Source organism: Vanellus vanellus (assembly GCF_965231255.1).
Source record: "Vanellus vanellus genome assembly, chromosome: 24".
Taxonomy (NCBI): Eukaryota; Metazoa; Chordata; class Aves; order Charadriiformes; family Charadriidae; genus Vanellus; species Vanellus vanellus.
In genome coordinates this window covers 6,322,872-6,346,078 of record NC_138929.1, presented here as the reverse complement: position 1 = coordinate 6,346,078, position 23,207 = coordinate 6,322,872, and the positions used below count along the sequence as shown (strand labels likewise).

The 23,207-nt window shown below is 55.1% G+C and overlaps 5 protein-coding genes across 5 annotated transcripts; 3 read left to right on the top strand and 2 right to left on the bottom strand.

Moving 5' to 3' along the window:
• Nucleotides 1-3,302: 3,302 nt before the first annotated feature.
• On the top strand, nt 3,303-3,617 carry LOC309681109 (feather keratin 1-like; the record flags this gene model as incomplete). The annotated part of the gene is made up of 1 exon (XM_082494928.1): nt 3,303-3,617. The coding sequence occupies one exon, from the start codon at nt 3,303-3,305 to the stop codon at nt 3,615-3,617; it is 315 nt and encodes a 104-aa protein (XP_082351054.1).
• Nucleotides 3,618-6,787: 3,170 nt separating this feature from the next.
• On the bottom strand, nt 6,788-7,102 carry LOC309681095 (feather keratin 1-like; the record flags this gene model as incomplete). Its single annotated transcript, XM_082494907.1, has 1 exon — nt 6,788-7,102. The coding sequence occupies one exon, from the start codon at nt 7,100-7,102 to the stop codon at nt 6,788-6,790; it is 315 nt and encodes a 104-aa protein (XP_082351033.1).
• Nucleotides 7,103-10,860: 3,758 nt separating this feature from the next.
• On the top strand, nt 10,861-11,175 carry LOC309681083 (feather keratin 1-like; the record flags this gene model as incomplete). The annotated part of the gene is made up of 1 exon (XM_082494895.1): nt 10,861-11,175. One exon carries the CDS (start codon nt 10,861-10,863, stop codon nt 11,173-11,175), a length of 315 nt encoding a protein of 104 aa, XP_082351021.1.
• A 3,170-nt stretch (nt 11,176-14,345) lies between these two features.
• LOC309680998 (feather keratin 1-like) lies at nt 14,346-14,660 on the bottom strand (the record flags this gene model as incomplete). The annotated part of the gene is made up of 1 exon (XM_082494779.1): nt 14,346-14,660. One exon carries the CDS (start codon nt 14,658-14,660, stop codon nt 14,346-14,348), a length of 315 nt encoding a protein of 104 aa, XP_082350905.1.
• Nucleotides 14,661-17,996: 3,336 nt separating this feature from the next.
• Nucleotides 17,997-18,311, top strand: LOC309680985 (feather keratin 1-like; the record flags this gene model as incomplete). The annotated part of the gene is made up of 1 exon (XM_082494764.1): nt 17,997-18,311. The coding sequence occupies one exon, from the start codon at nt 17,997-17,999 to the stop codon at nt 18,309-18,311; it is 315 nt and encodes a 104-aa protein (XP_082350890.1).
• Nucleotides 18,312-23,207: the final 4,896 nt, after the last annotated feature.

Here is a 23,207-nt window from a genome sequence, read left to right as displayed (position 1 = left end):
TCAGCGCACGTGGGCAGTAATTTTCCAACAGACTCACCTCCACAGCCAAATATCCTACCTAATGGCACAAGTTGTGTTTTGGTTTCCGTCAACGCTGCCATTTCATTTCCTCATTTCTGACATGACCATTAGGCCTCAGAGGCTCCTTTCAAGTGTTGAGATGAAAGGCCCAAGGATATCCCGGGCAGGGACACATAAGTACGGGCAAAAGATGTGCTCCAAGTGCTGGAGGGGTCTGTGCAGGCAGGGTCCATGGGTCTGGGGAAATCTGGTGAGCTTGTTTTCCAGCCCCTTTGCAGCAAGTTGCACATAACCTCCCACCAATGCAGGTCTCTCCTGCCTGCGTCAGTTGGTTTGGTGAAGTCGTCCGCTCTCGTGGCAGCCTCTGGGGGTCCCCAAACAACGGCCTCAGCAGCCTTGCGGAAGGAGAACTTTGCCCTCCCAAACCTCGTGATTCCTCAACAAGGCCCGTGGAGTCGGGTCCCTCCTCAGTACCAGAGGGTGTGTTGGGACTCGGGACAGTGCCTTGTTCCTCGCACTCTCCTCACACCACCGTGCACTTTGGCCACACGCTTTGGACCCGGACATGCAGGATGCTCCGAGGCCTGGCCGTTTTCCAAAACACGCTGACTGTCTTGCTCCCACCGCAAGCTGTGTTAGTGCCCGCAAGAAGGTCCTTGTGAGGGCAACGCCGTTGGGGCTGCCCGGAGCTGTGTACGTGGGCACAGCCCAGTGCTCAGAGCTCGTTTTCCGTGGGCATGGATGGAGCTGCCCTGGCCACGGGGGAATTCAGCCCTGCGTGGGACACGGGCCTGCAGACAGCACGCACTCCTGGCTTGGCCTCACCCCAAAAGGCTGACACATGGCCAAGCCAAAATTAGAGTGTGACTCACCACGGGTAGGGAGAGTCTATCCCAGGAAGGTTGCCTACTGAAGGCATTCCCTTGCCCTCCTGGGACGCGTCCCAGCTGCCTCCATGTCTGCAGGGCAGGGAAGTGCATTGCCTCCTTGACGTAGTCTGAGAGCTGGTTTTGTACTCTGGGCCCTTCGGATCCCCCCCCTTCCCTGAGCATCCTCTGGCACGTGGCAGTGTAGGGTCCTGACAGCTCTCATACGTTGGGTAAATGAAGGCAGGTTCCTTCCTCTCCAGCGGCACTGAGTTGCTCTCCAGGCTGCGGAGCCTTTTGGTGAATGGGAAAGGAGGTGTGCTGAAGCCCTGATGCCCCGCAGAAGAGTAACCACCTGAGACCCAGGGATGAGTCCCAACCAGTGGGGAGATGTTCTCTGCAGTCAGTTCTTTTCCCTCTACAGATTTTCCCTCTGTTTGTTTTCCTGTGCATTGGGCTGGATTGTTCTTGCGCTTGGACCATAAGGTGCCTGAGGCACTGCCTGCTTTTCTGAGCTCTTGTGCTCTTCACAGCTGCCTCCACACCATCCTACCTACCAGCCGCCTGTGCAGGCTGAAGTCGGCAAGCCTGAAGTCCAGGGGCTGTACTCTGCTCCTCTCTGTCCTTCCTGCCATCAGGTCTTGAACTCCAGTGCTTCTCAGGTGTGACAGTCAAGGCTGCCCTTGGTTCCAATGTTCCCAAGCAGTTCTTCCTTCTTAGGGGCAGCTATGCAGCGTCTGTGATTTGACCACGACAGAATCGCAGGATCCTTGAGGTTGGAAGGGACCCCTGGAGATCGTCTAGTCCAAACGGCCTTGCTCAAAGCACGGTCAGTCTTTGGAGGGTGCTCAGGGCCAAGTCCTGTCAAGCTCCAAATAAGTGCAAGGATGGAGAAGCCACAGCCACATCCTGTCCGGGCAACCCAAGCCGGTGCTTGAGCACCCTCAGACTAGCAAAGTCTTTTCCTATGTTTACGTGGAATACTTCAGTCTGTGCCTCTTACCTCTTGTCCCTTCACTGGATAGGGCACGGGACAGTCTAGATCTGTCTTCTAGACTCCGTCCCATCAGCTCCTTTACCCATTGCTAGGAAGTGTGCCCCGGGGCCTTCTCTCCTGCAGGGTGAACAGCCCCAGCTCTTGCAGCCCCTCCTGCCTCAGGGGCTGCAGTCAGTTCGGGGGCTCTGTGACCCTTAGCTGGGCTCATGCCCGTATGGCCGTGCCCCTCTCGTACTGGGGAGCCAGGAGCTGGACATCAGGAGTTGTCTGTGCAGTGCTGAGCAGAGAAGAGGGACCACCTTCCACGACCTGATAGGAACACCCTTCCTAATACTGCCCAGGATGCTTTTGCATGCCATTTCCACAAGGATGCAAGGTGCCTGATGGTGTCTTCCAGGACTCACGTCCTCTGCTGCAAAGCTGTTTGGGAACCCACTGGTTTTCCAATGGAGAGAAACCCATTTTCTCATCCCCTAGATGAGATTAACAACATTTGCTGCACTGTCCTCACCCACCGGAACCAGGTACGCCATCAAAGAAGGCCGTGAGGTTGGTGAGGTCTGCTTTCCCCTCCATAAATTTATGCTGATGTCTCACAATCACCTTCTTGTCCTGTGCATGGCATCAGGTTGCTTGCGCTCATGTCAGGCCAAGCTGTTGAAATTGCCCTCCACACGCTTTGCCTGATTTGACAACACACCACCAGGTGGACCCCAGCAGCCCTTTGGAGAGTACCTTGAGGCCATGATGACAGGACCCTGCCTGGGAAATCCTCGTGCCTCTCATCCCGGCACATCAAAGGAGCCTGCACGGCAGAGCAGGCATGCCAGAAATGAGGAAATGTAATGGCAGCGTTGAGGGAAACGAAAACACAACCTGTGCCATTAGGTAGGATATTTGGCTGTGGAGGTGAGTCTGTTGGAAAATTACTGCCTGCGCACGAAGTGACTGCGGGCCTGGGGCGGTGCAGGAGCAGTATAAAAGTGGGCCCTTCTCCTCACTCTCTCATCTACTCCACTTGCCTCCATCTCCTTGAGAACAAGGTGAGTCTGAAGCCCTTTCTCCTTCTCCTCCTCTGGGGTTGCTCAGCACACACCCTGTCTTAGAGTGGGTGGTGGCGCTGCTTGTGATGGGAGTGGGAAAGGGGCAGAAGGAGTGGCATGGAGAGAGGCTGGCTGCTGGCTGACATGAGCTGTGGGGTAGGCAGAGACCTCCGTGGGCTTGGTTGCTCTTGGCAGGGGGGGATCTTGTGGGCTGAGGGGAATGAGAAACCCGTGGGCCTCTCTACAATCCCTCAACCTTTTGTGTCCACCGCGTGGCTTGTCTGCTCGTGGTGGAGTGACAGGCTGCTCCTTCTCCCTCTCTAATGCTCTACATTCCCCTGTCCTCTCTCCCAGGTACACCTCCAGCCCCAAGACATGTCCTGCTACAGCCAGTGCCTGCCATGCCAGCCCTGCCAGCCCTGCGGCCCGACCCCGCTGGCCAACAGCTGCAATGAGCCCTGTGTCAGGCAGTGCCAGGACTCCACCGTCGTCATCCAGCCCTCCCCCGTGGTGGTGACCCTGCCCGGACCCATCCTCAGCTCCTTCCCGCAGAGCACCGCCGTGGGATCCTCCACCTCCGCTGCCGTTGGCAGCATCCTCAGCTCTGAGGGAGTGCCCATCTCCTCCGGGGGCTTTGGCCTCTCCGGCTTCGGCAGCCGCTACTGCGGCAGGAGGTGCCTTCCCTGCTAAAGCTGCTGACCACGGCCCTGAGGAAGGTCCCTGGGGACCCTCAAGATGGTACCGGAGTGGGGACGGAGCATCGGGTTGTTGCTTTCAGAGGGTCTGAGCGACCCCAGCACCCCTTGCCAAAGGACGGGGCCAGCGTCGGCTCTCGGAAAGCACGGCCCATGCCTGCTTTTCCCCTCTTCCACTCTCTCCTTTCCCTGCAGGCCCTGCTTTCTCTCTGGGGCAGGCAGATGGACACCTGGAGGGATCTCTACCCCAGCATGGGGCATAGTCTCTTTTCTGCCCCTGGAACTCCCTAGATAGGGGGCTCCGCTCACAGTGACCTCATTTCCCTCTTCTGACTCAATAAAGTTTTGCTGCATCTCAGCCCATGTCTCTGTGTCATGCTTTTCCCTGCCAATGCTCTCCCAGGATGCCCAGGGACAGAGGTGTTGCTCAATGGTGACTCTGGGCAGGGGTTGTTGGGATGGTCGTGTGGTGACTGGTAACAGCATTTATAGGGCCTTCCTGGGATGGCGTTAAGTTTCACCATGTTATCCCTCCTCTGGGTTCTTTGTAGTTCTAGCTAGAACGTTGTGGATAACACATAAATGTTTGTTTTCCTGCCGGGCAGTGCTAGTCCAGCAGCTTCCTTGTCTCTCCAATGCCCTCTCCAAAAGGCCAGTCGGCGAGGGGTGGGCAAGAGGTTGGGAGGGCGCATAGCCAGGGCAGCAGAGGCAGGCTGAACCAAGGGATATTCCCTATCATACGACTTCATGGTCAGCAATAAATGCTAAGAGAAAGGTGGAGACGTGCGGCCAGGAGGCATTGATCAAGAAAGCGTTTGTCTTGCAAAGCAACCGCTAAGTGTACTGTGACCTCGCTGCCCAGGCGTGGCTGGACATCACCTGCTGATGGCAAGTAGGGAATAAATCTTTGTGTTTTGATTTTCTTCCACTCACTTTTTTTGCTTTTCTTGCTTAAACTGCCGTCATGTCAACCCATGGCACTGCTTATCTTTTTCTTTGTCTGAACTCGGACCATGTTAATAGAACCAACGGCTTTGCGCTTTGCCCTGGCATTGAGGCCCTTACTGTGCTGGGGGAGGTGTCTCGTGGAGAGGATGAGGGAATACACCTCCATCTTCCCATCCGGGACTGCGACGGGTTGTTTTGTTGCACAGGCTCCCAAGCAAGGTCCTTGGTCACCCTTATGTGAGGCGTTTAACAGCGCTAATTAGCACTGTTGGCCTGTTGCGGGGTTTGTGGAATCTGGTGTCATGCTGGCATAAGAGGAGACAGCTTTTGGGTGTGGTGATGGTGAAACATGCCCTGAGGTGCCTGGTCCCAGGCTGGCAGCTTCTTGAAAACCAGGTGGTTTTAGCACTGCACTGGGGCTGGAGCTGTGCTCACTGAGTCAGGGTTCAGTACTACGAGAGGAGTGTGGTTAAGACATGAACTCAAACCACCGCTGAGAATACCGTGACTGGACCAAGCATCCCAACTACCTCTAAGAGCACGGAAGTTGAGGCAGAGATCCAAACGGCATGTGAGGGCACCTTGGTTGAGATAGGGACCTAAATGCCACCTACAGGAATCGCCCCAGTAGTGAAAAGGAAATAGCGGACCGGGAGGTGAATGGTTCCATAGAATTGGTTAATAATGGAATGAGGAGCAGGAAGAGTCGGACTGGGGAGCTGGTCCTTCAGAAGGAATGGGAGGATGAAGTGAGAGAAATCACTCAAGAGGTGGAAATTAGCCGGTCCCTGACCTCCAGAGAACTTCAAGTAATGCTGGCAGCTCCGGTGCCGGGAGAGTGGGGCCAAGGGAAGGTAAGGAAGCCCAACGTCTGCGATGCCTTGCTAGGCACCAGGGAGTTGAGAGAGGAATTGGAAAAGAGGGAGTGAACTGCAGCCTCCGGAGGTGTCTCCTGTCACATGTGAGGGCAAGATATCCACTCAAGGAAGATCTTGTGATTTAGCAAGGAAGGTGGACTAGCACTTTGGAAGGCATCCAGTACCTGAGAGAATTTGTGGTGCCGGAAGGCATCTACAGTGACCTCGATGGCAACGAGGCCTCCAACGGTCTGAAGAATGCCCTGTGTATACAGGCCACGTGAAAAGGATGTGGGAAGCTGAGCCCACTTTTAAGGTGGAAGTCTGCATACGTGAACTGAGGTTGAAGACAGCTTCTAAGAAGGGCCCGTGAAAGAAGGCTGTCAGTTCAGTGGCAGTTTAGTTGCCCCATTGTGTGGGACAAGGAAGCAGAAGAAAGGTTAGAGAAGGGAAAGAATAATTGTCGTTCTTCTGAAAGATGGATTGTCCATAAAAAGCAGCAAGGTCAAAGGAGCTTGGCAGGCAATGCGCTTCTTGGAAGTAAAATGGGAGGGTGGACCTCGTTACATCCGTATGCATGTGATCAATAAGATAACAACTGTATCCCCACCAACCTTGCAGCAAGACAATGTAACCAACCGCAAGAAAGGTTTTGAACCACTTCTGCATGGTCCATCCCTCTGTGGACACTGCAGCTGCAATGGTGAGGAGAGTGTTGTCCTGGGGAAGCTGGGGGTCTGTGCGGCACATGAGGAGCCTTCACCATTCCCGAAAGAATGGGAGGATGAACCGATACATGACTATGCATACGCAAAGCAAGACTGTGCCACTACATAACCATCCTGAAGAATGCTTTCCAGCACTTCACCGGAGCACCATGTCTCTTCCTGAGTATCTTGGGAGAGCTTCCGCATGCGGAAGGATGACACAGAGACACGGGCTGGGATGCAGCAGAATTTTATTGAGTCAAAAGAGGGTTATGAGGCCCCTCTGAGTATAGGCCGCAGTGCAGGGAGCACCAGTGGCAGAAAGGAGTGTGTGCCCCATGGCTGTGGCAGAGGTCCCTCTGCCTGTGCCAGAGATGGAGCAGGGCCAGGAGGTCGTCCCTCGGCTGGCTTTGTGGGGCTCACTGCCCAGGGCAGCACAAGAGAACACGGACACAAGAGGGAAAGGAGAGAGTGGAAGAGGGGAAAGGCCGGCATGGGCCGTGCTTTCCGAGAGCCGACGCTGGCCCCGTCCTTTGGCAAGGGGTGCTGGGGTCGCTCAGACCCTCTGAAAGCAACAACCCGATGCTCTATCACCAGTCCAGTACCATCTTGTGGGTCTCTGGGCGCCTTCGCCAGGGCCGTGGTCAGCAGCTTTAGCAGGGAAGGCACCTCCTGCCGCAGTAGCGGCTGCCGAAGCCGGAGAGGCCAAAGCCCCCGGAGGAGATGGGCACTCCCTCAGAGCTGAGGATGCTGCCAACGGCAGCGGAGGTGGAGGATCCCACGGCGGTGCTCTGCGGGAAGGAGCTGAGGATGGGTCCGGGCAGGGTCACCACCACGGGGGAGGGCTGGATGACGACGGTGGAGTCCTGGCACTGCCTGACACAGGGCTCATTGCAGCTGTTGGCCAGCGGGGTCGGGCCGCAGGGCTGGCAGGGCTGGCATGGCAGGCACTGGCTGTAGCAGGACATTTTTCAACAGTGGACGTGAACCTGGGAGTGGAGGCAGGGGACAAGCAAACACAAGGGGTGGTTGAAGAGAAGCTGGTCACTGCTCCACGAGGGACACCATTCCCCTCAGCTCAGAAGAACCCCAGAAGGGCTACCATGCCCAGTGAGATCCCCACCAAAGCCCAAAGCTGAAGAGAAACCTCCGCAAAACCTGAATGCCTCTCCGTGCTACACTTGCTGCTCTATTCCCCCTCCCACGGTAAGCAGGCGGAAGACGCAGCATAGGACAAAGAGGCAGGTATGGGCTGAGAAATCCCAAAGAAGGAGGAGGAGTAGCAGGAGGAGGAGGAGGAGGAGGAGAAGAACGGGCTTCAGACTCACCTTGTTCCCAGGAGACGGAGGTGAAAGGAGTGGATGAGAGAGTGAGGAGAGGGGCCCTCTTTTATACTGCTCCTGCACTGCCCCAGGCACGCAGTCAGCGCACGTGGGCAGTAATTTTTTCCAACAGACTCACCTCCACAGCCAAATATCCTACCTAATGGCACAAGTTGTGTTTTGGTTTCCGTCAACGCTGCCATTTCATTTCCTCATTTCTGACATGACCATTAGGCCTCAGAGGCTCCTTTCAAGTGTTGAGATGAAAGGCCCAAGGATATCCCGGGCAGGGACACATAAGTACGGGCAAAAGATGTGCTCCAAGTGCTGGAGGGGTCTGTGCAGGCAGGGTCCATGGGTCTGGGGAAATCTGGTGAGCTTGTTTTCCAGCCCCTTTGCAGCAAGTTGCACATAACCTCCCACCAATGCAGGTCTCTCCTGCCTGCGTCAGTTGGTTTGGTGAAGTCGTCCGCTCTCGTGGCAGCCTCTGGGGGTCCCCAAACAACGGCCTCAGCAGCCTTGCGGAAGGAGAACTTTGCCCTCCCAAACCTCGTGATTCCTCAACAAGGCCCGTGGAGTCGGGTCCCTCCTCAGTACCAGAGGGTGTGTTGGGACTCGGGACAGTGCCTTGTTCCTCGCACTCTCCTCACACCACCGTGCACTTTGGCCACACGCTTTGGACCCGGACATGCAGGATGCTCCGAGGCCTGGCCGTTTTCCAAAACACGCTGACTGTCTTGCTCCCACCGCAAGCTGTGTTAGTGCCCGCAAGAAGGTCCTTGTGAGGGCAACGCCGTTGGGGCTGCCCGGAGCTGTGTACGTGGGCACAGCCCAGTGCTCAGAGCTCGTTTTCCGTGGGCATGGATGGAGCTGCCCTGGCCACGGGGGAATTCAGCCCTGCGTGGGACACGGGCCTGCAGACAGCACGCACTCCTGGCTTGGCCTCACCCCAAAAGGCTGACACATGGCCAAGCCAAAATTAGAGTGTGACTCACCACGAGCAGGGAGAGTCTATCCCAGGAAGGTTGCCTACTGAAGGCATTCCCTTGCCCTCCTGGGACGCGTCCCAGCTGCCTCCATGTCTGCAGGGCAGGGAAGTGCATTGCCTCCTTGACGTAGTCTGAGAGCTGGTTTTGTACTCTGGGCCCTTCGGATCCCCCCCCTTCCCTGAGCATCCTCTGGCACGTGGCAGTGTAGGGTCCTGACAGCTCTCATACGTTGGGTAAATGAAGGCAGGTTCCTTCCTCTCCAGCGGCACTGAGTTGCTCTCCAGGCTGCGGAGCCTTTTGGTGAATGGGAAAGGAGGTGTGCTGAAGCCCTGATGCCCCGCAGAAGAGTAACCACCTGAGACCCAGGGATGAGTCCCAACCAGTGGGGAGATGTTCTCTGCAGTCAGTTCTTTTCCCTCTACAGATTTTCCCTCTGTTTGTTTTCCTGTGCATTGGGCTGGATTGTTCTTGCGCTTGGACCATAAGGTGCCTGAGGCACTGCCTGCTTTTCTGAGCTCTTGTGCTCTTCACAGCTGCCTCCACACCATCCTACCTACCAGCCGCCTGTGCAGGCTGAAGTCGGCAAGCCTGAAGTCCAGGGGCTGTACTCTGCTCCTCTCTGTCCTTCCTGCCATCAGGTCTTGAACTCCAGTGCTTCTCAGGTGTGACAGTCAAGGCTGCCCTTGGTTCCAATGTTCCCAAGCAGTTCTTCCTTCTTAGGGGCAGCTATGCAGCGTCTGTGATTTGACCACGACAGAATCGCAGGATCCTTGAGGTTGGAAGGGACCCCTGGAGATCGTCTAGTCCAAACGGCCTTGCTCAAAGCACGGTCAGTCTTTGGAGGGTGCTCAGGGCCAAGTCCTGTCAAGCTCCAAATAAGTGCAAGGATGGAGAAGCCACAGCCACATCCTGTCCGGGCAACCCAAGCCGGTGCTTGAGCACCCTCAGACTAGCAAAGTCTTTTCCTATGTTTACGTGGAATACTTCAATCTGTGCCTCTTACCTCTTGTCCCTTCACTGGATAGGGCACGGGACAGTCTAGATCTGTCTTCTAGACTCCGTCCCATCAGCTCCTTTACCCATTGCTAGGAAGTGTGCCCCGGGGCCTTCTCTCCTGCAGGGTGAACAGCCCCAGCTCTTGCAGCCCCTCCTGCCTCAGGGGCTGCAGTCAGTTCGGGGGCTCTGTGACCCTTAGCTGGGCTCATGCCCGTATGGCCGTGCCCCTCTCGTACTGGGGAGCCAGGAGCTGGACATCAGGAGTTGTCTGTGCAGTGCTGAGCAGAGAAGAGGGACCACCTTCCACGACCTGATAGGAACACCCTTCCTAATACTGCCCAGGATGCTTTTGCATGCCATTTCCACAAGGATGCAAGGTGCCTGATGGTGTCTTCCAGGACTCACGTCCTCTGCTGCAAAGCTGTTTGGGAACCCACTGGTTTTCCAATGGAGAGAAACCCATTTTCTCATCCCCTAGATGAGATTAACAACATTTGCTGCACTGTCCTCACCCACCGGAACCAGGTACGCCACCAAAGAAGGCCGTGAGGTTGGTGAGGTCTGCTTTCCCCTCCATAAATTTATGCTGATGTCTCACAATCACCTTCTTGTCCTGTGCATGGCATCAGGTTGCTTGCGCTCATGTCAGGCCAAGCTGTTGAAATTGCCCTCCACACGCTTTGCCTGATTCGACAACACACCACCAGGTGGACCCCAGCAGCCCTTTGGAGAGTACCTTGAGGCCATGATGACAGGACCCTGCCTGGGAAATCCTCCTGCCTCTCATCCCGGCACATCAAAGGAGCCTGCACGGCAGAGCAGGCATGCCAGAAATGAGGAAATGTAATGGCAGCGTTGAGGGAAACGAAAACACAACCTGTGCCATTAGGTAGGATATTTGGCTGTGGAGGTGAGTCTGTTGGAAAATTACTGCCTGCGCACGAAGTGACTGCGGGCCTGGGGCGGTGCAGGAGCAGTATAAAAGTGGGCCCTTCTCCTCACTCTCTCATCTACTCCACTTGCCTCCATCTCCTTGAGAACAAGGTGAGTCTGAAGCCCTTTCTCCTTCTCCTCCTCTGGGGTTGCTCAGCACACACCCTGTCTTAGAGTGGGTGGTGGCGCTGCTTGTGATGGGAGTGGGAAAGGGGCAGAAGGAGTGGCATGGAGAGAGGCTGGCTGCTGGCTGACATGAGCTGTGGGGTAGGCAGAGACCTCCGTGGGCTTGGTTGCTCTTGGCAGGGGGGGATCTTGTGGGCTGAGGGGAATGAGAAACCCGTGGGCCTCTCTACAATCCCTCAACCTTTTGTGTCCACCGCGTGGCTTGTCTGCTCGTGGTGGAGTGACAGGCTGCTCCTTCTCCCTCTCTAATGCTCTACATTCCCCTGTCCTCTCTCCCAGGTACACCTCCAGCCCCAAGACATGTCCTGCTACAGCCAGTGCCTGCCATGCCAGCCCTGCCAGCCCTGCGGCCCGACCCCGCTGGCCAACAGCTGCAATGAGCCCTGTGTCAGGCAGTGCCAGGACTCCACCGTCGTCATCCAGCCCTCCCCCGTGGTGGTGACCCTGCCCGGACCCATCCTCAGCTCCTTCCCGCAGAGCACCGCCGTGGGATCCTCCACCTCCGCTGCCGTTGGCAGCATCCTCAGCTCTGAGGGAGTGCCCATCTCCTCCGGGGGCTTTGGCCTCTCCGGCTTCGGCAGCCGCTACTGCGGCAGGAGGTGCCTTCCCTGCTAAAGCTGCTGACCACGGCCCTGAGGAAGGTCCCTGGGGACCCTCAAGATGGTACCGGAGTGGGGACGGAGCATCGGGTTGTTGCTTTCAGAGGGTCTGAGCGACCCCAGCACCCCTTGCCAAAGGACGGGGCCAGCGTCGGCTCTCGGAAAGCACGGCCCATGCCTGCTTTTCCCCTCTTCCACTCTCTCCTTTCCCTGCAGGCCCTGCTTTCTCTCTGGGGCAGGCAGATGGACACCTGGAGGGATCTCTACCCCAGCATGGGGCATAGTCTCTTTTCTGCCCCTGGAACTCCCTAGATAGGGGGCTCCGCTCACAGTGACCTCATTTCCCTCTTCTGACTCAATAAAGTTTTGCTGCATCTCAGCCCATGTCTCTGTGTCATGCTTTTCCCTGCCAATGCTCTCCCAGGATGCCCAGGGACAGAGGTGTTGCTCAATGGTGACTCTGGGCAGGGGTTGTTGGGATGGTCGTGTGGTGACTGGTAACAGCATTTATAGGGCCTTCCTGGGATGGCGTTAAGTTTCACCATGTTATCCCTCCTCTGGGTTCTTTGTAGTTCTAGCTAGAACGTTGTGGATAACACATAAATGTTTGTTTTCCTGCCGGGCAGTGCTAGTCCAGCAGCTTCCTTGTCTCTCCAATGCCCTCTCCAAAAGGCCAGTCGGCGAGGGGTGGGCAAGAGGTTGGGAGGGCGCATAGCCAGGGCAGCAGAGGCAGGCTGAACCAAGGGATATTCCCTATCATACGACTTCATGGTCAGCAATAAATGCTAAGAGAAAGGTGGAGACGTGCGGCCAGGAGGCATTGATCAAGAAAGCGTTTGTCTTGCAAAGCAACCGCTAAGTGTACTGTGACCTCGCTGCCCAGGCGTGGCTGGACATCACCTGCTGATGGCAAGTAGGGAATAAATCTTTGTGTTTTGATTTTCTTCCACTCACTTTTTTTGCTTTTCTTGCTTAAACTGCCGTCATGTCAACCCATGGCACTGCTTATCTTTTTCTTTGTCTGAACTCAGACCATGTTAATAGAACCAACGGCTTTGCGCTTTGCCCTGGCATTGAGGCCCTTACTGTGCTGGGGGAGGTGTCTCGTGGAGAGGATGAGGGAATACACCTCCATCTTCCCATCCGGGACTGCGACGGGTTGTTTTGTTGCACAGGCTCCCAAGCAAGGTCCTTGGTCACCCTTATGTGAGGCGTTTAACAGCGCTAATTAGCACTGTTGGCCTGTTGCGGGGTTTGTGGAATCTGGTGTCATGCTGGCATAAGAGGAGACAGCTTTTGGGTGTGGTGACGGTGAAACACGCCCTGAGGTGCCTGGTCCCAGGCTGGCAGCTTCTTGAAAACCAGGTGGTTTTAGCACTGCACTGGGGCTGGAGCTGTGCTCACTGAGTCAGGGTTCAGTACTACGAGAGGAGTGTGGTTAAGACATGAACTCAAACCACCGCTGAGAATACCGTGACTGGACCAAGCATCCCAACTACCTCTAAGAGCACGGAAGTTGAGGCAGAGATCCAAACGGCATGTGAGGGCACCTTGGTTGAGATAGGGACCTAAATGCCACCTACAGGAATCGCCCCAGTAGTGAAAAGGAAATAGCGGACCGGGAGGTGAATGGTTCCATAGAATTGGTTAATAATGGAATGAGGAGCAGGAAGAGTCGGACTGGGGAGCTGGTCCTTCAGAAGGAATGGGAGGATGAAGTGAGAGAAATCACTCAAGAGGTGGAAATTAGCCGGTCCCTGACCTCCAGAGAACTTCAAGTAATGCTGGCAGCTCCGGTGCCGGGAGAGTGGGGCCAAGGGAAGGTAAGGAAGCCCAACGTCTGCGATGCCTTGCTAGGCACCAGGGAGTTGAGAGAGGAATTGGAAAAGAGGGAGTGAACTGCAGCCTCCGGAGGTGTCTCCTGTCACATGTGAGGGCAAGATATCCACTCAAGGAAGATCTTGTGATTTAGCAAGGAAGGTGGACTAGCACTTTGGAAGGCATCCAGTACCTGAGAGAATTTGTGGTGCCGGAAGGCATCTACAGTGACCTCGATGGCAACGAGGCCTCCAACGGTCTGAAGAATGCCCTGTGTATACAGGCCACGTGAAAAGGATGTGGGAAGCTGAGCCCACTTTTAAGGTGGAAGTCTGCATACGTGAACTGAGGTTGAAGACAGCTTCTAAGAAGGGCCCGTGAAAGAAGGCTGTCAGTTCAGTGGCAGTTTAGTTGCCCCATTGTGTGGGACAAGGAAGCAGAAGAAAGGTTAGAGAAGGGAAAGAATAATTGTCGTTCTTCTGAAAGATGGATTGTCCATAAAAAGCAGCAAGGTCAAAGGAGCTTGGCAGGCAATGCGCTTCTTGGAAGTAAAATGGGAGGGTGGACCTCGTTACATCCGTATGCATGTGATCAATAAGATAACAACTGTATCCCCACCAACCTTGCAGCAAGACAATGTAACCAACCGCAAGAAAGGTTTTGAACCACTTCTGCATGGTCCATCCCTCTGTGGACACTGCAGCTGCAATGGTGAGGAGAGTGTTGTCCTGGGGAAGCTGGGGGTCTGTGCGGCACATGAGGAGCCTTCACCATTCCCGAAAGAATGGGAGGATGAACCGATACATGACTATGCATACGCAAAGCAAGACTGTGCCACTACATAACCATCCTGAAGAATGCTTTCCAGCACTTCACCGGAGCACCATGTCTCTTCCTGAGTATCTTGGGAGAGCTTCCGCATGCGGAAGGATGACACAGAGACACGGGCTGGGATGCAGCAGAATTTTATTGAGTCAAAAGAGGGTTATGAGGCCCCTCTGAGTATAGGCCGCAGTGCAGGGAGCACCAGTGGCAGAAAGGAGTGTGTGCCCCATGGCTGTGGCAGAGGTCCCTCTGCCTGTGCCAGAGATGGAGCAGGGCCAGGAGGTCGTCCCTCGGCTGGCTTTGTGGGGCTCACTGCCCAGGGCAGCACAAGAGAACACGGACACAAGAGGGAAAGGAGAGAGTGGAAGAGGGGAAAGGCCGGCATGGGCCGTGCTTTCCGAGAGCCGACGCTGGCCCCGTCCTTTGGCAAGGGGTGCTGGGGTCGCTCAGACCCTCTGAAAGCAACAACCCGATGCTCTATCACCAGTCCAGTACCATCTTGTGGGTCTCTGGGCGCCTTCGCCAGGGCCGTGGTCAGCAGCTTTAGCAGGGAAGGCACCTCCTGCCGCAGTAGCGGCTGCCGAAGCCGGAGAGGCCAAAGCCCCCGGAGGAGATGGGCACTCCCTCAGAGCTGAGGATGCTGCCAACGGCAGCGGAGGTGGAGGATCCCACGGCGGTGCTCTGCGGGAAGGAGCTGAGGATGGGTCCGGGCAGGGTCACCACCACGGGGGAGGGCTGGATGACGACGGTGGAGTCCTGGCACTGCCTGACACAGGGCTCATTGCAGCTGTTGGCCAGCGGGGTCGGGCCGCAGGGCTGGCAGGGCTGGCATGGCAGGCACTGGCTGTAGCAGGACATTTTTCAACAGTGGACGTGAACCTGGGAGTGGAGGCAGGGGACAAGCAAACACAAGGGGTGGTTGAAGAGAAGCTGGTCACTGCTCCACGAGGGACACCATTCCCCTCAGCTCAAAAGAACCCCAGAAGGGCTACCATGCCCAGTGAGATCCCCACCAAAGCCCAAAGCTGAAGAGAAACCTCCGCAAAACCTGAATGCCTCTCCGTGCTACACTTGCTGCTCTATTCCCCCTCCCACGGTAAGCAGGCGGAAGACGCAGCATAGGACAAAGAGGCAGGTATGGGCTGAGAAATCCCAAAGAAGGAGGAGGAGTAGCAGGAGGAGGAGGAGGAGGAGGAGAAGAACGGGCTTCAGACTCACCTTGTTCCCAGGAGACGGAGGTGAAAGGAGTGGATGAGAGAGTGAGGAGAGGGGCCCTCTTTTATACTGCTCCTGCACTGCCCCAGGCACGCAGTCAGCGCACGTGGGCAGTAATTTTCCAACAGACTCACCTCCACAGCCAAATATCCTACCTAATGGCACAAGTTGTGTTTTGGTTTCCGTCAACGCTGCCATTTCATTTCCTCATTTCTGACATGACCATTAGGCCTCAGAGGCTCCTTTCAAGTGTTGAGATGAAAGGCCCAAGGATATCCCGGGCAGGGACACATAAGTACGGGCAAAAGATGTGCTCCAAGTGCTGGAGGGGTCTGTGCAGGCAGGGTCCATGGGTCTGGGGAAATCTGGTGAGCTTGTTTTCCAGCCCCTTTGCAGCAAGTTGCACATAACCTCCCACCAATGCAGGTCTCTCCTGCCTGCGTCAGTTGGTTTGGTGAAGTCGTCCGCTCTCGTGGCAGCCTCTGGGGGTCCCCAAACAACGGCCTCAGCAGCCTTGCGGAAGGAGAACTTTGCCCTCCCAAACCTCGTGATTCCTCAACAAGGCCCGTGGAGTCGGGTCCCTCCTCAGTACCAGAGGGTGTGTTGGGACTCGGGACAGTGCCTTGTTCCTCGCACTCTCCTCACACCACCCTGCACTTTGGCCACACGCTTTGGACCCGGACATGCAGGATGCTCCGAGGCCTGGCCGTTTTCCAAAACACGCTGACTGTCCTGCTCCCACCGCAAACTGTGTTAGTGCCCGCAAGAAGGTCCTTGTGAGGGCAATGCCGTTGGGGCTGCCTGGAGCTGTGTACGTGGGCACAGCCCAGTGCTCAGAGCTCGTTTTCCGTGGGCATGGATGGAGCTGCCCTGGCCACGGGGGAATTCAGCCCTGCGTGGGACACGGGCCTGCAGACAGCACGCACTCCTGGCTTGGCCTCACCCCAAAAGGCTGACACATGGCCAAGCCAATATTAGGCCCTCAGAGGCTCCAGTCAGTTCATGGGCTTCATGGGCCTTTGCTGGACTTGCATCTCTATGGCCATGCCTCTCTTGTACTGGGGAGCCATGAAATGGACACCGTTCGTGGCAGTTGTCATCTTAGCATTGCTGAGTCAAGAATAGGGATCACCTTCCTCGATCTGATAGAAGATGCCTTCCTAATGCTGCCCAGCATTTTGGATGGCATTTCGGGAAGTATGTGGGCTGCCTGATGGTGTCCTCCAGGGCCCATGTCCTCTGCTGCAAAGCTGTTTGGAAGCCTATCAGTCCCATCCTGTAGTGGTGCAGGGTCAGTCGCCAAGGAAAGCTGCTGCTGAGCCAGTCCAACCTGCACAGATCGGCAGGTCTCAGCACACACGGGGTTTTCCTGAGGTAGGGAAATACTGGGGCAGTGGAGAGACCCGACAGGAACTCGCAGCTTTCGCAGGGAGATGCTGACCCTACCACCTCGAGAGGTGAGTTCAGCCAGTGGTCGTCACCCTCTCAGAAGGAGCACTGCTACAGTAGCCACCCAGTGGAAAGCTATGTCCTCTGCAGTCGGCAGAGAGGATGTAGGAACCCATACAGAGCTCCCACAAAAACATGCAGCCATCCAAGTTTTGGGCTGCAGGGAGTGCCAGAGCCCTTTGCTGGTAACAGATGGCAGTAGTGAGAACAGCTGTGTGAGGTGTGACTAGATGGATGATCTGCTCTGCCTGGTGGCAGAGAGGAAGTAGAAAGGTTAAGGAGCATCAGGGAGACAGAAACGGGAACGACCTCCAGGAAAAACCCAAGATCAATGGGATCCTTTATCCTTGCCCCAGCCAGGCTGAAAGCAGTAGCTGAAAGGAGAGGAGTTAATGGAGGCAAGTCCATGCTCGGGGCAGCAGGCAAATCTCCAAATTGCATGTAGCTCCTGTCCTCAGGGAATTTTCCCTGATCAGCAGTGGTGCTGCCTTTGACCAAGCCTCGCTTTTTCTGCTGATGTACCTCTGATAAGACTTTCGTGTTGCCCTCCACAGTCTTTGCCTGATTCAATGCCAGGCAGGCTTTGGCTTTCCTAACCCAAACTCAGCATACTCGGACAGCCTGGAAAATGTTGTCCCCAGAGCAAAGGGCATCAACAGGAAGACAGCTGAAAGAGGAGCCTTTGGGTGCTCTGCTGACATGTGCTGTTGGGCCTCTTCCTGAAAAAGGACTTGCGAACAAACACACTTCACTGCCCCAAGACAACATTCCCTGCCTGCGCAGGACCCCTCCAGCAGTCTTCTGCCTGTACTGATGTGTTCCTTCCTAGGAAAGCCCAAACTACCAAAAATGGCATGGTCCTGCTGAGGATATCCTTGTGTGACTAATTCCAGTACATGAAAGGAGCCTGCGAGTGGACAAAGCATGTCAAAAATGAGGAAATGAAATGACAGTGTTGATGGAAACCAAAACACAATCTGTGCCATTGAGTAGGACAATTTGCTTTGGAGATGAGTCTGATGGAAAATTAATGCCTGCGCGCAGTGATAGTTGGCCTGGGGCGGTGCAGGAGCAGTATAAAAGCGGGCCCTTCTCCTCACTCTCTCATCCACTCCTCTCACCTCCACCTCTTTGGGAACAAGGTGAGTCGCAAGCCCTTTCTTCTCCTCCTTGTATTCTTCCGGCGTACCTCACTGCTTACCCAATCCTTTTTCATATGCTGGGTGTTGGAGTTGCTTCTCCTGGGACTGGGAAGGGGGCAGATGACGTGGTACGAGAGACGCTGGGGATTGGTTGAAATGTATTCTGAGCTATGGGTTAGACAGGGACCTCCCTGTGCTCGGTTGCTCTTGGCAGTGCTTTTTTGTTTCGACAAAGTAGAAGACCATGAGCCTCCCTACACAGCCTCCAGCTCTGTTTCCAGTTCATGACTTGTGTGCCTCGTGGTGGAGATAACAGGCGGCTCCTCACCCACACCTCAAGCTCTGCTTCCCCTGCTCTCTCTCCCAGGTGCACCTCCAGCCACAAGACATGTCCTGCTACAACCAGTGCCTGCCATGCCAGCCCTGCCAGCCCTGCGGCCCGACCCCACTGGCCAACAGCTGCAATGAGCCCTGTGTCAGGCAGTGCCAGGACTCCACCGTCGTCATCCAGCCCTCCCCCGTGGTGGTGACCCTGCCCGGACCCATCCTCAGCTCCTTCCCGCAGAACACCGCCGTGGGATCCTCCACCTCCGCTGCCGTTGGCAGCATCCTCAGCTCTGAGGGAGTGCCCATCTCCTCCAGGGGCTTTGGCCTCTCCGGCTTCGGCAGCCGCTACTGCGGCAGGAGGTGCCTTCCCTGCTAAAGCTGCTGACCACGGCCCTGGCGAAGGCGCCCAGAGACCCACAAGATGGTACTGGACTGGTGATAGAGCATCGGGTTGTTGCTTTCAGAGGGTCTGAGTGACCCCAGCACCCCTTGCCAAAGGACGGGGCCAGCGTCGGCTCTCGGAAAGCACGGCCCATGCCTGCCTTTCCCCTCTTCCACTCTCTCCTTTCCCTCATGTGTCTGTGTTCTCTTGTGCTGCCCTGGGCAGTGAGCCCCACAAAGCCAGCCTAGGGAGGACCTGCTGGCTCTGCTACCTCTCTGGCACAGGCAGATGGACACCTGGCGAGATCTCCGCCACAGCCATGGGGCACAGACTCTTAAGTGCACCTGGAGCTACCTGCACTGGGGCCTCCACTCAGAGCTACCTCCCATCCCTCTCTTGACCTATTAAAGTTCTGTTGCATCCCAGGCCGTGCCTCTGTGTTGTCTTTTCCCTGCCAACGCTCTCCCAAGATGCCCATGGAGACACATGTAGCTCAAGGGTTGTTCTGGGAAGGGGTTGTTTTTTGGGGATGATTCTGCAGTGTTTGTCAACATAGGCTTGCAATAAGTATGCTTATTCTTGCTTGGGGTGATCCTCTAGTTTCTAAATTTGTCTGCGTTTTACGGTCAGGATACAATTATCCGAGGTAAATCAATGACTACCATCCATCCACTTTGTTGTGTACACCTTTTCTTTTTCCTCAGAAAGCTCAACATTTGGATGTAAGTAGTCAGAAAGGAATGTGCTATTGAGAAGACACAGGCATTAGCTTCCCAGGAGAGGCCAGGAGAACCCATACTAACCATAGCATTGTCAAAGGGAGGAACACAGTGCAGAAGGCTGCCTTATCATAGAACCATATTATTATACAATCATAGAACAGTTTGGATGGGATGAGACCTTTAAAAATCACCTAGTCCAACCCTCCTCCCATGGGCAGGAATATCTGTCACTGAATCACGTTACTCAAGCGAACGTGACATTGAACATTTCCAATAATGGGGCATCCCATCATTCTCCAGGCAACTTTTTCCCAGTGTCTCACCACTCCCATAATCATAATTTTTTTCCTTATGTCCAACATCAGTCTATGCTATTTCTGTTTCAAACTGTTGCTCCTTGTCCTATTATTACAGGCCTTGATAAAAAGTCTCTCACTGACTTTCTTATATGTCCTCTATATATATATTGAAAAGCAGCAATAAGGTCTCCCCAGAGCCTTCTCTTCTCCAGGCTGAACAACGCCAACCCATTTCTCCTATGAAGCCTTTCAAGCAGTTCCATGTATTTTTTGTACAGGGAACCCCAGACTGGGCGCAGTACTCCAGATGGGGTCTATCGAGAGAGTACTAGAAACAGAGAATCACCTTCCTCACACTGCTGGACATGCATCTTTCAACATATCCCAGGGTACGATTGGCTTTCTGGGCTGCAAGCTCACATTTCTGGCTCACGTTCAGTTTTTTTACCACAAGTATCTCCCAGTCCTTCTCCACGGGGCTGCTCTCAACCATTCATCCTCCAGACTATATTGATATTGATGACTGCCCCAACCCAGATATTCACATGGGACCATTCCTCACACCTGCCAAGATCCTTCTGGGTTGCGTCCCTTCCCTTAAGTTTATCAGTTGCACCTCTCAGCTTGGTGTCATCCACAAACTTGCTCAGGGTACACTCAATCCCACTATGTCATTGATGAAAATATGAAATCGAATTGGTCCCAGTACAGACCCCTTAAGGTCACCACTCCTCACTAGTTTCCACTTGGACGTTGAGTCGTTGACTCTAACTCTTTGGATGCAGCCAATCTGCCGCTGGGGCATTGTCACTTGCAGGTGAAGAGGGCATCCATGACTCCACCACAGCCCCTGGCCATGAGGTCCAGCTTTGCTGAGCCTTTGCCCAGGCATTCTCTCTTGGCCTTGGTGCATGTGCTGCGGAAGGGGCACGTGGCCACTGCTGACCTCAGTTGCGTAGCCTGGGCTGTGGAAGGCCCTATGACAGCAGTTATCCACAATCTCCTAGAAAGTGGACAGGAGAGGAGAGGAATAGAAGGTAGAGGTGGGGCAGCAATTCCTTTTGCCCTGGCTGCCACTGTTCTGGAGGAGGGGATTCAATCAGAAAATAACCTCAGACAAGAGATGGCAATGAGGAACCATGGTTACTGGATATGGCTGGGATGGAGGTAATTTTCTTCATAGCAAGCCGTATGGATCTGTGTTTTAAATGTCTGGCTAAAATGGTGCAGATAACACTGCAGTGCTCGCACAGCATCAAGGCCATCTCACCCTGCACCCCTGCAGTGTAGGCTAGGGGTAAGCAAGCAGTTGAGAGGGGGGACAGCCAAGATGGCTGACTTGAAGTGACCAAAGATTATTTCCATGCCATATAACATCATGCTAAGCAAGATAACTGTGGGCAGTCTTTCCAAAGCAGCTGTTCTTTGGAGAATGCCTGGGCATCAGTCTGCCGGTGCTAGGTGGTGGGTGATTGCATCCGCTGTTTGGGGTTTTTTGTTTTTCCCTTCCTAATTAAACCGACCTGAAAATGACCCAAGGGGTTTTTTTGGACTCTTTCTCTTCCAGTTCTTCCCCCATCCCACTGGGACAGCAGATCAAAAGAACAGCTTGTGGGTGCTTAGTGCTTCCCAGGGGCAGCACATCACACACACACATCTTCCTTGTCCTGCTCCTTCCCAGACTGTGCCCAGGGCTTCCTGGGAATGTTTCTGGGGAGAAGGAGGCAGGGAGACACTTGGGGCAGGAAGGGAGGCAGCGGGTGCACGCTGAGTGTCTCAAAGGGCTGTCCAGGAACTCTCCAAAGCAATGTGGTGACCAGCAGCAAAGGCTGCAGAGGGGCTTGCAGCTGAGGAAGGGGAGCTGCTGAACTGCCACAGGACAGAGTTGGGTACAATGACATATGTCCACCCAGAGCTCCAAATGGCATCTGGCTTGGTAGCAACCAGCCCTGTCTCCCCACGAATTCTTCAGCCCCTGACAAACAGCAGCCCAAAAGCAGGGCCAGGAAAAGGTGCTTTTGCAGTAACCCCATCAAAACACGTGCGATTCCCAGCACTGTTCCCGCACATTGAGGACTGTCATCAACATCCTGGCCTATATGAGCAGGAGTATAGCGAGGAGATTGATGGGAGCGATGATCCCACTCTGCTCAGCACTTCCCTGACGGCATTTAGAACACTGTTTCGAGTTGTGGGCTGTAATGCACTAAAGATCTCATGCAAGTGGAGTGAGTTCAGCAGAGGGTGGGCAGGATGGCAGGAGGGCTGGAGCACTTGGTTTGGAAGGAGAGGGTGAGGGCACAGGGCTTCCTGAGTGTGGAAAAGAGACAGCTTTGGCAGGAGACTGAAAACCATCTTTGGAGTAGGTATAGTAATTGAAGAGCGTTGGGTGCTTCTATCCAGCCCCAGACACGTAGAGAAGTTCAGAAAGCAGAGTGTCACCCTAAGCATGAATAAGCATCTGCAATGCAAACTTGTGTTGACAAACACTGCACAACCATCCCCAACAACCCCCTCCCCAAAACCAGCGCTGAGCAACATCTCTCTCCCTGCATATCTTGGGAGAGCATCTGCAGGGCAAAGCAGGAGACAAAGGCATGGGCTGGAATGCAGTGGAACTTTAATGAGTTAAAAAAGGGAAATGAGGTGACTCTGAGTGGAGGCCCCAGTGCAGGGAGCACCAAGGTTGGATGAGAGACTACGTCCCATGGCTGTGGCAGAGATCCCACAAGGTGTCCATCAGCCTTTCCCAGAGAGGGAGCAGGGCCAGCAGGTCCTCCCTAGGCTGGCTCTGCAGGGCTCACAGCCAAGGGCACCACAAGAGAACATGGACACAAGAGAGAAAGAAGAGAGTGGAAGAGGCAAAAGGCAGGCATGGGCCATGCTTTCCGAGAGCCAACGCTGGCCCCGTCCTTTGGCAAGGGGTGCTGGGGTCGCTCAGACCCTCTGAAAGCAACAACCCGATGCTCTATCACCAGTCCAGTACCATCTTGTGGGTCTCTGGGCGCCTTCGCCAGGGCTGTGGTCAGCAACTTTAGCAGGGAAGGCACCTCCTGCCGCAGTAGCGGCTGCCGAAGCCGGAGAGGCCAAAGCCCCCGGAGGAGATGGGCACTCCCTCAGAGCTGAGGATGCTGCCAACGGCAGCGGAGGTGGAGGATCCCACGGCGGTGCTCTGCGGGAAGGAGCTGAGGATGGGTCCGGGCAGGGTCACCACCACGGCAGGTGGCTCAATGACAACGGTGGAGTCCTGGCACTGCCTGACACAGGGCTCATTGCAGCTGTTGGCCAGCGGGGTCGGGCCGCAGGGCTGGCAGGGCTGGCATGGCAGGCACTGGTTGTAGCAGGACATGTCTTGTGGCTGGAGGTGCACCTGGGAGAGAGTAGGGGAAGCAGAGCCTGAAAGGTGGGTGAGGAGCAGCCTTTCATGCCACCATAAGGGAGCCGAGGCATGAACTGGAGATGAGAAATTTTGGCTGTGTAGGGTAGCACACTGCCTTCTTCTTCCCTAAGGTCCACAAATGCCCTGCCATGTGTCATGGAGGCAAGAGAAATCTCTATGTGGAACATAGCTCAGGAGACACATCCTGAGTGTGAGGTGCCAAGACTCACCCTCTCTTCATGTGCAACTTCTACACCCTTCCCTTTCCCATGACAAGCAGTACCATGACCCAGTCCAGGACAAAGGGGCAGGTACATGCTCAAAAATCCCAGAGGAGGACAAAGATGAGGAGAAGGAGGGGAAAGGGCCTCAGACTTACCTCGTTCCGAAGGAGAAATAGGCAAGACAAGCGGATGAGAGAGTGAGAAGAGCCCAATTTTATACTGGTCCTGCACTGCCCCAGGCCCACAGTCACTCTGCGCAGGTAGTA